The sequence below is a fragment of the Amblyraja radiata genome, chromosome 6 (assembly GCF_010909765.2).
Source record: "Amblyraja radiata isolate CabotCenter1 chromosome 6, sAmbRad1.1.pri, whole genome shotgun sequence".
NCBI lineage: Eukaryota > Metazoa > Chordata > Chondrichthyes > Rajiformes > Rajidae > Amblyraja > Amblyraja radiata.
The window spans coordinates 48,667,145-48,681,208 of record NC_045961.1 but is presented as its reverse complement, the minus strand read 5'-3'; the positions used below and the strand labels follow the sequence as shown (position 1 = coordinate 48,681,208).

The 14,064-nt window shown below is 40.8% G+C and overlaps 1 protein-coding gene across 1 annotated transcript in view; it reads left to right on the top strand.

The window, feature by feature from the left end:
* cryl1 (crystallin lambda 1) overlaps positions 1 to 7,253 on the top strand; it is a 45,510-nt gene extending 38,257 nt beyond the window's left edge. Inside the window, exons 6-8 of the mRNA XM_033022735.1 lie at positions 2,498 to 2,603; positions 4,429 to 4,535; positions 6,567 to 7,253. Of these exons, the coding sequence (XP_032878626.1) occupies positions 2,498 to 2,603; positions 4,429 to 4,535; positions 6,567 to 6,674 (321 nt within the window). The 3' untranslated portion in view covers positions 6,675 to 7,253. The remainder of the gene's footprint in view (positions 1 to 2,497; positions 2,604 to 4,428; positions 4,536 to 6,566) is intronic.
* Positions 7,254 to 14,064: the final 6,811 nt, after the last annotated feature.

Below are 14,064 nucleotides of genomic sequence, written 5' to 3'. Positions count from 1 at the left end.
TGACTTCATTCCAAAGTGGTTTTGTACTCTTTTTAAGATTGTGTGTTCCCAATTAAAAAGATTAGTTCCTGTACATCTCCTGTGTTTCATCATCTTAAACATACCAATTAAATCATCAGTTAATCTTTGAGGTTGTAGAAACTTCAACAGAACTTTATTTAGGTGTTTAGAAAATATTGAAATGTAATTATTTTTTAATGCAATCAGTAAACATCATCAATAAATCAGTAGGATGGCACAGCGGTAGAGTTGCTGCCTTACACCGCCTGAGACCGGGGTTCGATCCTGACTATGGGTCAGGAGTATGCATACGGAGTTTGTACATTCTCCCTGTGATCGCTTAGGTTTTCGCTGGCTGCTCCGGTTTCATCCCACACTCCAAAGATGTACAGGTTTGCGGGTTAATTGGCTTTGGTAAAATTGTTGCTGATGTGTAAGATAGTGTTGTCTCCGGCGATCGCTAGTAGGTGCGGACTCAGTGGGCTGAAAGACCTGTTTCCACGCTGTATCTCTAAAACTAAAGAGGAATATTCGCGAACATCTTTAACCTCTTCATACGCCTTTCTGAGGTTCCCACCTGCTTTGAGACCACTTAGCCCATGTCCATCTAAATGCTGTATATCTTACCCTTCAGAATACTCTCTAGTAACTTTCTGATCACAGATGTTGGGATCACTGGACTGTAGTTCCCAGGCTTCTCCGTGCAGCCTTTCTTGAATAGTACAACATTTTCCACCTCTTGGGATTATCCCCAGCACTGACCCCTGAGGCACACCACTTGTCACAAGCCTCCAGTTCAAAAAACAACCTTCCACCATCACCCTCTGCTTCATCTGCTACTTCCTTCCATGATGCCAATTTTCAATGCAGTCAGCTAGCTCTCCCTGAATCCCATGCAATCTAACATTCCAGAGCAGCCTATTATGCAGAACCTTATTAAAGGCCTTGTTGAAATCCATATAGACAAAGTCTACGGCTTTGCCCTCGTCAACTTTTTTAGGTACTTCTTCACAAACTCAATCAGATTCGTAAGACATTTGTGAGTTCACCATGAACATCTGGGTGACAAGGGTACCTACATCAGATTCTTATTTATTGACTCCACCTTCAATGCCATAATTCCAACTAAGGCCATCTCCAAAGTCATAGACCCAGGAGTCAGCATCTATCTCTTCCTGACCTGCAGATCCCAATCAGTGAAGAAAGGTGACAAAACCTCTCGATAATTCTCAATACCAGTGTCCCGCAAGAATGAATTCTCAGCACAGATGCTTGCCTGATCCGTTGAATATTTCCAATATTTTCTGATTTATTGCTAATTTCCAGATTTTTTTTGTTTTCAGCAACTAAATAATTTCATTAGTGTTAAAATAACAAAATGTTTTGAAACAAGAGTATCCTCTGGTACTTAAACACCACATTTCAAAGGTTATTTAAAACTGGTGATACTTGAGCAAGTCAGAAACTTCTGTGGAGAATTCTTCCTTCCTTCCCTCAAATTCAAGCAAAATTTGTGAAAATATGGGTGCTGCGGCTTTAAATGTATTTTGCCAGTTTAATCAGTGTGACATAAGCCACAGAGGCATGACGATCTGACTTATTCAAATGCCATGAGTTAATTATTTGTTGATCACAATCTTGCACTAGTAAGCTAATTCAGCAGTTGTTCTAATAATGTTAGTTTAAGTTTATAATTGAATTGACTGGTGATAGTTGAAACATCACCAAATGGGTATTGTGCAAGCCTTGAATTGTTGATTTTTAACAATGCCCTTTAAATTTAACTTGCATAATACAGTTCTGAAACTGAGAACACTTCAGATGTGTGGAATTTTACCAATACTGATACTGGTTGCAAGCAAAGCCACAGAGTTGACTATTTGGAACAGTAAAGATATTGGTACAAAGTTTTAATGTCTGGACCTGTCCAAGTTTGTGTAGATATAAATATGACAATTTTCTAGCACATAAAATTGGTGTGGTCTCTTTTATGTTATTGAAGGATTATATTTGGTTTTAACACAGCCACTTTCTAACTTCATTTGACATTAAAAAGCCTGGCTTACCTGAAGACGGCACAGTGGTGTAATGGTAGAGTTGCTGCCTCAGCGCCGAGAGACACGAGTTTGACCCTGACCACGGGTGCTGTCTGTATGGAGTTTGTATGTTCTCTCTGTGACCACATAGGTTTTCTCCGGGTACTCCGGTATCCTCCCACATCCCAAAGATGTGCAGGTTTGGCTTCTATAAATTGTCACTAGAGTGTAGGATACAACTTGTGTACGGGTGATAGCTGGTCGGCGTGGACTCGGTGGGCCAAAAGGCCTATTTCTACGTTGTATCTTTAAACTATAGACTATATTCAAAATTCAACATGAGCCCTTTTTAATTTTTCTCACTTTCCTGATAGTTCAATTTTCTAATGTGCCTTTAAACAGACCATTCAGATAGCCCTTGCATTTCTTAAACGGTATAACAATGCTTCTGCTTACTTCAGGATGGTGTACTGTCACCTGACGATGTAGACCTTGTGATGTCTGCTGGTTTAGGAATGCGATATGCCTTTATGGGACCTTTCGAAACCATTCATCTCAATGCAGAAGGTAAGTGCTGGTGTGGTCCACCCTACGGTGGTAATTACTAATGGGTGCAACAATGGTGATTTGTGCTGGGTTCTCAACCATTTACAATTCATTTTAGGTTCCCCCTGGGTTACTGCAGTATTCTATCCTTGAGAACAGTAACCTGAACAATGCACAGGTCTGAAATGTCTCCATACAGTAGTATACTAGACTAAGTGGGACCCGTTGGGTCCCAGCATCACACGGGAGGGCTGGTCACCAACGCAATATTCCACCTCTCCACCAATTCCAATATTGCTCGCCAGTGGGGGGGGGGGGCTGTCTGTTGCGCTAGAATGGGTGTTGCGGGCTGAAGGTACTGGTTTCCAGAGGGCTAGTATACACATTGTGGGCCGTATGGATGCTTGGGCTGGCATCCAACTGTTGCAATGATTTTAAAAGCCAAGCCAAGGCAAACAATTGGGCTGCAGCCACCTGACAACCAAAATTCATTTTGTGAACACAAACTTGTTAAAAAGGCGAGGCAAACAATTGGGCTGCAGCCACCCGACAACCAAAATTCATTTTGTGAACACAAACTTGTTAAAAAGGCGAGGTAAACAATTGGGCTGCAGCCACTTTACAGCCACATCGAGGGGACTCACCGTGAAGTAGACGTGCGTTCAGTGATATTTGCAGCTCAGAGAGCCGTGACCCTCTCGCTTCCTGGGTCTGGCAGAGAGGGTGAGGCACGACACTTCCTGGTTTTATAGTCCCTCCCCCTGCCACCAGCGGGGGCAGCAGAAAGAATGGGGAATTTTGTAAAAACATTAATATCTCTCTAATTTTTAACCGACGGAAAAAATCCTCTGCACTCATACGGCGGAGGGGGGCTCTGAGCGAGGTGGCCAAAAATGACGGCCGTAGGTGGCGACGTTCTCTCAGAAATCGCAGCACAGTCGGCCAAAAGCGGTCAAGATCAGAGATTTAGTTATATAGATGTACATAAAACATAGGCCAACCAAGGCCATTGTGTAGATATTCATTTTAATAATATTTATTGTAATGAAAGATTATGTTCATTTTCTTAAGTTCCTGCAAGTGTTAACATGTAACTGGGAAGAAAATGCTACATTGTGGTTTATTGCAAGAAAGATAACACGAAGCATAGAAAATTTGCTGCAAGCACTATTCTTGCAGCACTGTGCGCAATTTCACTCTGTTCCCAAAAATATATATTCTCATTGGAATGGGGACAACGTAGATTACAAGCTCAATTTCTTGCAAGAGAGAATTGTCCTTGATCAATAAATTCAACGCTAAAATACATTTTGGATGCTCGGATGTCGAGCGATGTTGGAATTGGATGATCATGAGATATGATGGCAGAGCAGTATCAACTGGTTTAGTTGGCCTTCAATGTTATAATTGTTTATTTCAGTGTCATTGTAATGTATTAAACTGTCTGGGGAAAAGTTAACCAGATGTTTTTCTTTAAAGAACGAGTCAAATTATGATGTTACTTCTAAATTCTTGGATGTCAATGGAAGCAAAATCTGCTTGAGGAGACAAATTAGTTTGTTATCCATTCATGTTAGCCCTAGTCAAGAAAGTAAACCCATTACCTGAAACAAAATATTGATCTATTAATTAATTTAACTTATGCGTGTACTTTCTAACCCCTCCACCTCCCACAAAAATACTATCACTCCAAACAGTTTTCAGAGAATGGTGGAGCTTAATATGCTGTACCTTAAATGGTACATGTGACAATAAACTCACTTTGAAACCTTGAATAGAGTAGATTTCCCCACATTTGTGGAGGAGCTAAATAGTCTAGTTTCCTTAAATTTTAATAATTTTCTAGGGCTCAAGAATTACTGTGAGCGGTATGATGAAGGAATGCAAAGAGTCTTATCATCCTTTGGACCTGTTCCTGAATTTTCTGGTGAAGTTATGGAGAAAATTAACCAGGTAAGTGGAAACCCTTTGAGTTTTTGAAGATCAGGCTTATTATAGCTAGTAGGTTCAAAAGGAACTTTTTAGATTTATACATCTCAGGTTATATCAGATCATAAGCTTCGCTCCGAAGAGCCAGTGGATTTGGATTTTATCAAAGAGGCCAGTTTAAAATATCTGCAGTGTGCAAAAGGCCATTTTCATTTGGACTCATGGAGCTGCAGATGCTAGTTTAACATAAAAGACACACAACGCTGGAGTATCTCAGTGGTTCTGGTAGCATCTCTGGAGAACATGGATAGGTGACATTTCAGAAATATCACCTCTCCATGTTCTCCAGAGATGTTGTCAGACCAGCTGAGTTACACCAGCATTTTGTGATGATTTTTTAAAATTTACTATTTCCATTGCTGCTGCTTTGCTGTGGTCATGGGGTGGAAGATTGCAACCCTCACGTGGTCCACCCTGTTTCGACGAATGCATGGCGTGCTCAATCAAATATGATCAAATAGAACAAGTTGTCCTCCAACTTTAGGCTGTGCACGCCATACGCAAGAAGAAGAAGTTGTGGTCGTTTGTTTTGTTGTTTGTGCCTTTTGATGCTTTCTTCTTCGAACCCTTAAGAAACTACATATTCTAAACTGTTTTGATTGGAATAATATTATAATCTACAGCTCGAATTAACGGTGGAAAATAAACAATTCCCCTGGTTGTCATAGGTATTGCTTATATCCAAAGCATTGAAAGCATCTTTATTAAGAAATGGCAATGGGGAATTTTCCACTACCAGTCTTTAAGGAAGTGGTGTAGAAAATAAAATCCTCAAATTATGTGGCAATTGTACTTTTGGGTGACTTTGGTATTTTTACACACTTTTTATGCGCTTTCTGAATAGCAATAGCAGTGATTTTAGTTTAGAGATACAGCGCGGAAACAGGCACTTCGCCCACCGGGTCCGCGCTGACCAGCGATCCCCGCACATTAACACTATCCTACACCCTTTAGGGACAATTTTTACATTTACCAAGCCAATTAACCTACAAACCTGTATGTCTTTGGAGTGTGGGAGGAAACTGAAGATCTCGGAGAAAACCCACGCAGGTCATGGGGAGAACGTACAAATTCCGTACAGACAGCACCCTTAGTCGGGATTGAACTCGGGTCTCCAGCGTTGCATTCACTGTAAGGCAGCAACTATTGCTGCGCCACCGTGACCGCCCATTTTGGAGCAATGAACCCACTTTCATGTTTTGTTGAATGTTGACCTGTGTGTTCATGGTTCAATGGTGCTTTATTTGTCCCAATTGCATCTGCACAGTGAAATTTGTTTTACATATATTAGATATACAGGTGCCGCCATGTTTTGGCACCATTTCCAAAGTCCAAAATCCGATCATCCCACGTGCTCGATGTACTGGAGCAGTTTTCGCGAACTGGTGTCCCTCTCCTCGTCCAGCCATCTTTGTGTCTCGGGGTCGCCCCCTGCAACCGACCTTGAAGGTGCTGGAGGCATTATCCAAGATCACCCTTCTACTGGCGCTTGCTCCCCGCATCTCCAGCTCCATCCCAGTTCCGCCATCCGCTGAGCCTTCGGGTGGTCCATGCCTACCGACGGGCCTTCGGGCAAGATCACTCTGACCACCAAGCCCTCGGGTCTACCAGGTGGGCCATGGCATGTAAGGGAGATAATGCTTAAAAAAACAGAAATATTACACTTTTGAATGTCTGTTATAACCAACCAATGATCATAAATATGACATTGTATTTTTAAATTCAGTAGAATAGGTCACTTAGTTAGTCAATTCATTAATCAGTCTGAAGAAGGGTCTCGACCCGAAACGTCACCCATTCCTTCTCTCCAGAGATACTGCCTGTCCCGCTGAGTTACTCCAGCATTTTGTGTCTATGTCACTTAATTAACTGGATACTGACTTTTACAATAAAGCATACATTTGAAAAGTTGAACTTATTTGTGAAATGGTAATTTGTTCTAATCAACATGTTTAAAATATATAATCAAATTTGTATATTTTTTCGACAATGTAGACAATGTCTCAAAAAACTTCACCGAATCCAGAAAGCCTCAATGCTCGAAGACTGTGGAGAGAGGCGCATCTGGCTGCTCTGGCAAAGCTGAAATCAGACAACAAATGAAACATGACCCTCAAGGTTCTGTCAGGAGTGATATCTTGTATCTATGATCAATGATGCACTGCATTTATAAGTTGCAGTTATATAAAACTAAATGTTAACATTGTCTGTTCATTTAATACTTTATTACATTTTTGATTTTAACATTTGCAGTTTGATAAAAATCTTAGTTTTACGAGCTTGTGCAAACATGTCTATATATACTTAAATTACTGGTTTTAACTTGGATATAGATGTTAGTCAATACAATTTTACCTGTTGTACTCAAAAATGTTTTAGTATAACAATTGATTAACAGAGCATTGAGCTGCAACCATGTGATAATAACATATTGTGTTATGTTTGTGTTGCATTTTAATGTAAAGCAGATCAATTTATGAAATTGGTTATTTCTACATATTACTGTATTTGAATTTTGAGCTTGATGATTAAATCATGAATATTTGCTCACGGTTTCTCTAAAGTTAGCATATTGCAAAAAATATACTCAACTATATTTTATCGCCTTGGTGGATTAAAGAATGATTCTTCAGATGAAAGTTTCCTGTGTTCTCATTCAGCATTATAAATAAAAATCTTGTAAAAACATAGGGTCAGTTAATTAAAGTCACACTGGTTCATCTTTCTACAAAACCTTGGTGAATGTGAATATCAGAAACCCCCTTTTTAATATAAATAAAGGTGAGGGAGGTCTCTGGAGTTCAGCATTGTTTAGTACATTCTCTTAGATCTTACTATCCCACATTTTCTACAGAAATTGCCCCAATATGCTTCACAAAAACATAGTTGGTCAAATGTTCTTTATCCCAGCGGCAGTCTATCTCGATGGATAATTAAATGATCAATATGCTTTAAACCAAGTTTTGATGAATAACCAGGAAGTGGGAAAGTTGAGAAGAAAATTTCAATGTAGGATCTGGGATGCTTAAGTTGTAGTTGCTGATGGCAGATGTGTAAGATGAAAGTTAGAGAAACCCATATCTAGGATTGCTAAAACGACTGATCAAATTTACAAAGAAGGGCAAGGTCTCGAGCATTTTAAATGCAGAACAGAGTACTTTAAATAGTACTCGTTTTTGATTACAGGGAGAAGGCAGGAGAATGGGATTGAGAGGGAAAATAGATCAGCCATGATCAAATGGCAGAGTAGATTCAATGGTCTGAATGTCCTAATTTTGCCCAGGCTGTGTTTTATGGTCTTGTCTTTGAAACTTTGGGACAGTGAGCCAGTGTTTAGTAAATAGCTATTCTGTCTGGGATAAATTTTCAGGTCACGGGATTTGGATGTTAAAGTTATTAGGTTGCATTGGCTGATCAGTTGTTCAAAACACTGAAATTGAGTCTGGAGATACATGGATACTTGAGGGTTCGTTAGCAGAGAGGTTAAAGTACACATGGGCAATATTACAGAGATGGAAGTGGATGTTTTTGGTGAGTAGAAAAGATGGTGTCAGTTTAAAGACAAGCATAATAGAGCCAGCACTGTTGTCGGTGTGGAACAAGGCCTCATTCGGATTACCATGACCATCAGTATAGCTGTGAAATTGATTTATCAAAACTTTATATAGCATATCCTGACTGATCAGGGCACATCTAACTTGGTATATAACTAGTATCTCATTGCCTTTGAAAATTGTAATGGTGGTTGGGGATTTCTGTTTGAACTCTTACAGCCCCTAGTTTCCTCGTGCTCCAGTGAGGTATCAAATGGGGAGTTCTCAAATTTCGGGATGGTTGAAGAATGAGGATACTGATGTTTTCAGTTTTGAAATTACCAAACTAGGCAGTGCATTTCAAAGTTGACGTTTGATAGAAGGTGTTGTAGAAAGCAGGTACTGTAATGTGGTGGCATTAGTGGTAAATGTATACTTTATTTCTGGAGTGTTGATCCACTAGATTGCTTTCTCCTGGATCTGGACTTTCAGAAGGCTTTCGACAAGGTTCCACATAAGAGATTAGTATGCAAACTTAAAGCACACGGTATTGGGGGTTCAGTATTGATGTGGATAGAGAACTGGCTGGCAGACAAGAAGCAAAGAGTAGGAGTAACCAGGTCCTTTTCAGAATGGCAAGCAGTGACTAGTGGGGTACCGCAAGGCTCAGTGCTGGAACCCCCGCTATTTACAATATATATTAATGATCTGGATGAGGGAATTGAATGCAACATCTCCAAGTTTGCGGATGACACGAAGCTGGGGGGCAGTGTTAGCTGTGAGGAGGATGCTAGGAGGCTGCAAGGTGACTTGGATAGGCTGGGTGAGTGGGTAAATGCATGACAGATGCAGTATAATGTGGATAAATGTGAGGTTATCCATTTTGGTGGCAAAAACAGGAAAGTAGACTATTATCTGAATGGTGGCCGATTAGGAAAAGGGGAGATGCAACGAGACCTGGGTGTCATGGTACACCAGTCATTGAAAGTAGGCATGCAGGTGCAGCAGGCAGTGAAGAAAGCAAATGGTATGCTAGCATTCATAGCAAAAGGATTTGAGTATAAGAGCAGGGAGGTTCTACTGCAGTTGTACAGGGTCTTGGTGAGACTACACCTGGAGTATTGCATACAGTTTTGGTCTCCTAATCTGAGGAAAGACATTCTTGCCATAGAGGGAGTACAGAGAAGGTTCACCAGACTGATTCCTGGGATGGCAGGACTTTCATATGAAGAAATACTGGATAGACTCGGCTTGTACACGCTAGAATTTAGAAGATTGAGGGGGGATCATATAGAAACTTACAAAATTCTTAAGGGGTTGGACAGGCTGGATGCAGGAAGATTATTCCCGATGTTGGGGAAGTCCAGAACTAGGGGTCACAGTTTAAGGATAAGAGGGAAGTCTTTTAGGACCGAGATGAGAAAATCATTTTTTACACAGAGCGTGGTGAATCTGTGGAATTCTCTGCCACAGAAGGTACTTGAGGCCAGTTCATTGGTTATATTTAAGAGGGAGTTAGATGTGGCCCTTGTGGCTAAAGGGATCAGGGGGTATGGAGAGAAGGCAGGGATGGGATACTGAGTTGGATGATCAGCCATGATCATATTGAATGGTGGTGAAGGGCCGAATGGCCTACTCCTGCACCTAATTTCTATGCTTCTTTGTTTCTATCCCACTGAATTGCTTGGAAAGACACAAAGTGCTGGAGTAACTCAACATCCCTGGAGAACATGGATAGGTGATGTTTTGGGGTGGGACCCTTCTTCAGATTGATTGCCGGGGTAGGGGGAAGGACAAAGCATGGTAGGTCATAGGAAGTGCGGAGAGGCAGGACAAGGCATGGCAGGTCATAGGTGAACACAGGCGTGGGGGCGGGTTGATATGCAGATGGTTGTACAAAGGCCAGAGATGAACACACACAGGTGAGTGACAAAAGGATTAGAGAGTCGCAAATTGTGTAACTAGAGGATTGACGTGGTGCAAATTGTTTAGGAATGGAGGGGAAGGGGAGGGGAGAGATGGGTGCAATGTCAGCCAGGTGGAGGGGAGGGAGTGAGGGAAAAGAAAGGGGTAGGGGATGATTTGTAGAGGTTACCTAAAGTTTAGCAATTTGTCCAACCATCTGCCTACCATGAGCAACCATAAATACTGATAACCTGTGGTTGAACCGTTTTACGAGAAACAGCATTATTTCAGAATATAGCTGAAAATATAGTTCAAAAGTGTTTTGATTCTGCTCGATAGAAATCTTTATCCAGTAATGATTGATTTTGTTGACTCTTCCAACACCTTTCATTACGTTTTACAGTTAAACCAATCAATGGGCATTAATTCTCCATGTTAGGGCAATGTATACAGTTGACTCTCCACAACTCTCCTTCTCTCCAGAATGTTCCTTGTGACTCAATATTGTTTTATGTCACAGAAGACAGTGTGGAATTGTCAAAGTCATCAATCGCTCATCATGTGAGAGGCTACAACATACGCATGTGATGTGACACAACATCTAAAATCACATTTCCTGTATAGACTATTTCTCAACATTCTGTAAGCTATCAAGTTTCTCTTCCACTGCCATACCCTTTGACTTATTTCCGTACTGTACTGGCTTGCCTGGTGCCAATTATTATTTGACAACTTTCTCTTTAAATTGATTATCAGTTTTAGTTTAGTTTAGAGATACAGCGCGGAAACATGCCTTTCGGCTCCACAGAGTCAGCGCCGACCAGGGTCATCAGTGCAGATAATAATTTCACTTTATGTAGCACCTTTTCAATATAATAACTCATTTCAAAGAAGTGTTACCTCCAAATGTCACCAATTGAAAAAGAGAAAATACCAGAAATATTAACAGATCAGGTGGAATTTTTTGAAGAGTGAAACAATTAATGTTTTATATTAATGAACTGATTTTTTTTTTTAATTGGTTTGAAGATTAGCTCATTCTCTCCTTTGACATGCTATCTCAAATTCCAAATGTTCCCAACAATTTCATGTTGATTGCATCACCTATTAAAATTTTGCTTTTGTTAAAGAAAGGCAGGTGTTCAAAAAATGTGGTAAAAGAACATTTTTGGCTCCTAGAAAAATCCTTTTCTCCTCCGAGTGAATCAAGGACTAACCCTGTTATTAATCACCAGGACCAAAGCAAAGAATTAGAAGCAGTTTGATAACATTTAAACTTCACTCTTTATTCACAGAGCCACACACTTTATAACTAAAACAATCATAGTAAACATTTCTCACACACATCTTTCAATGTTATTAAACTGAAATCTTCAGCATTGAATATTATGAAATGACAAAAGATCTATTCATGCAAGTGTCTCGTTTTACAGAGCATAGAGGAAGGCCTTGTTCCTTCCTGCTCAAGTAGTAACAAATATCAAACATGAAGAATCAGAATTTTGCACCGTCTCTTTCAAAGAAAGTATTTGTAGCCTAATTGTTGATCTCCAGATAAAGCCTCTCCTGTAAGTAGGATTCCCATTGGACAGAATTAGCATTTTGCTGAATCATTCTTTACCTAAATGAAATGTTATCTTGGAACTAAATTTTCAAAATGAAATGGAATGCAATAGAATACATTGTATGAAAGTTTAAAAACAGACAATTTTGTTTGCCAGAGGTTGAGCTGCATATATCAATATATCAACTGCAGTTTTTGCTTTGAACATGAATTAGTTTTTATGAGCCAAATGGAATTCAACATTGGTTGAAATAAATAAGCAGCTCTGTTCACCCCAAACCACCACCCCCTCACCCCCCCCCCCCCCCCCCCCCCCCACCCAAAATAAAAACAATCTCAGGTTTCCATAGTGAGCCATGAACCTATGGTGTTTTGACATGCAGGAGAGAGTGCTGCCACAGACCCAACAATGATGTTTAATTATCCCAAATAACAATCCAGGGTAATGGAGTCTTGCGTAATACTGAACTGGAACTTGATCTGATGCGGGCCAGGGGTGTGGTGGGATGGTGTTTATGTGCTCCTTGTAATTCAAAGCTCTAGATCAGTGAGCCAAAGACATCAGTTCAACTACATGATCTTTTAAAGTCAGTTAATTAATTAAATTTGGTTGCAATAACAGTTACCAGGGAACTCCTGGAATGGACATGGCCCAACGTTGGAATTGCTGCGAGATCCAGCTAATTTATGTGATTTAATTGATAATTAATCTCGTTTTATCCACTTGGAAACCAGACTGCGTCAATGGATTCTTACTTGGCTCTTGAATGGCCGAGAATGTTATAGAGTCACATAGCGTGGAAACAGGCCCTTCTGCCCAACTTGCCCACACCGACCAACATGTCCCATCAACATGGTCAGGTTTAATCTACAATTGGAGAGGGAGAAAGGTAGATCGGAGGTGTCAGTGTTGCAGTTGAATAAAGGGGACTATTGGGCCATGAGGGAGGAGCTGGCCAAAGTTGACTGGAAAGATGCACTAGCAGGTATGACAGTGGAACAAAAATGGCAGGTGTTTCTAGGAATAATACAGAAGGTGCAGGATCAGTTCATTCCTAGGAGGAAGAAAGATTCCAAGGGGAGAAAGGGACGACCATGGCTGACAAGGGAAGTCAGGGACAATATAAAAATTAAAGCGAAGAAGTACACCGTAGCAAAGATGAGCGGGAAGCAAGAGGATTGGGTAATGTTTAAAGAACAACAGAAGATAACCAAAAAGACAATACGGGAAGAAAAGATGAGGTGCGAAGGTAAGCTAGCCAAGAATATAAAGCAGGACAGTAAAAGCTTCTTTAGGTATGTGAAGAGAAAAAAATTAGTTGTCAAAGTTGGATCCTTGAAGACCCAAAAAGGTGAATTTATTATGGGGAACAAGGAAATGGAAGATGAGTTGAACAGGTACTTTGGATCTGTCTTCACTAAGGAGGACACAAACATTCTTCCTGATATAGTAGTGGCCAGAGGATCTGGGGTGACGGAGGAACTGAAGGAAATCCACATTAGGCAGGAAATGGTGTTGGATAGACTAATGGGACTGAAAGCCGATAAATCCCCAGAGCCTGATGGTCTGCATCCCAGGGTACTAAAGGAAGTGGCTCTAGAAATCGTGGATGCATTTATTGATAATTTTCCAATGTTCTATAGACTCAGGATCAGTTCCTGTGGATTGGAGGGTAGCTAATGTTATCCCACTTTTTAAGAAAGGTGGGAGAGAGAAAACGGAATTATAGACCAGTTAGCCTGACATCGGTGGTGGGGAAGATGCTGGAGTCAATTATAAAAGATGAGATAGCCGAACATTTGGATAGCAGTAACAGGATCGGTCCGAGTCAGCATGGATTTACGAAGGGGAAATCGTGCTTGACTAATCTGGAATTTTTTGAAGATGTAACTAGGAAAATGGACAAGGGAGAGCCAGTGGTTGTAGTGTACCTGGACTTTCAGAAAGCATTTGATAAGGTCCCACATAGGAGATTAGCGGGCAAAATTAGGGCACATGGTATTGGGGGTAGAGTGCTGACATGGATAGAGAAGTGGTTAGCAGACAGGAAACGAAGAGTAGGGATTAACGGGTCCCTTTCAGAATAGCAGGCAGTGACTAGTGGGGTACCGCAATGTTCGGTGCTGGGATCGCAGCTATTTACAATATACATCAATGATTTGGATGAAGGGATTCAAAGTAACATTAGCAAATTTGCAGATGACACAAAGCTGGGTGGCAGTGTGAGCTGTGAGGAGGATGCTATAAGAATGCAGGATGACTTGGACAGGTTGGGGGAGTGGGCAGATGCATGGCAGATGAAGTTTAATGCAGATAAATGTGAGGTTATCCACTTTGGTAGCAAAAACAGGAAGGCAGATTACTGTCTAAATGGCGTCAAGTTGGGAAAAGGGGAAGTACAACGGGATCTGGGGGTCCTTGTACATCAGTCTATGAAAGTAAGCATGCAGGTACAGCAGGCAGTGAAGAAAGCGAATGGCATGTTGGCCT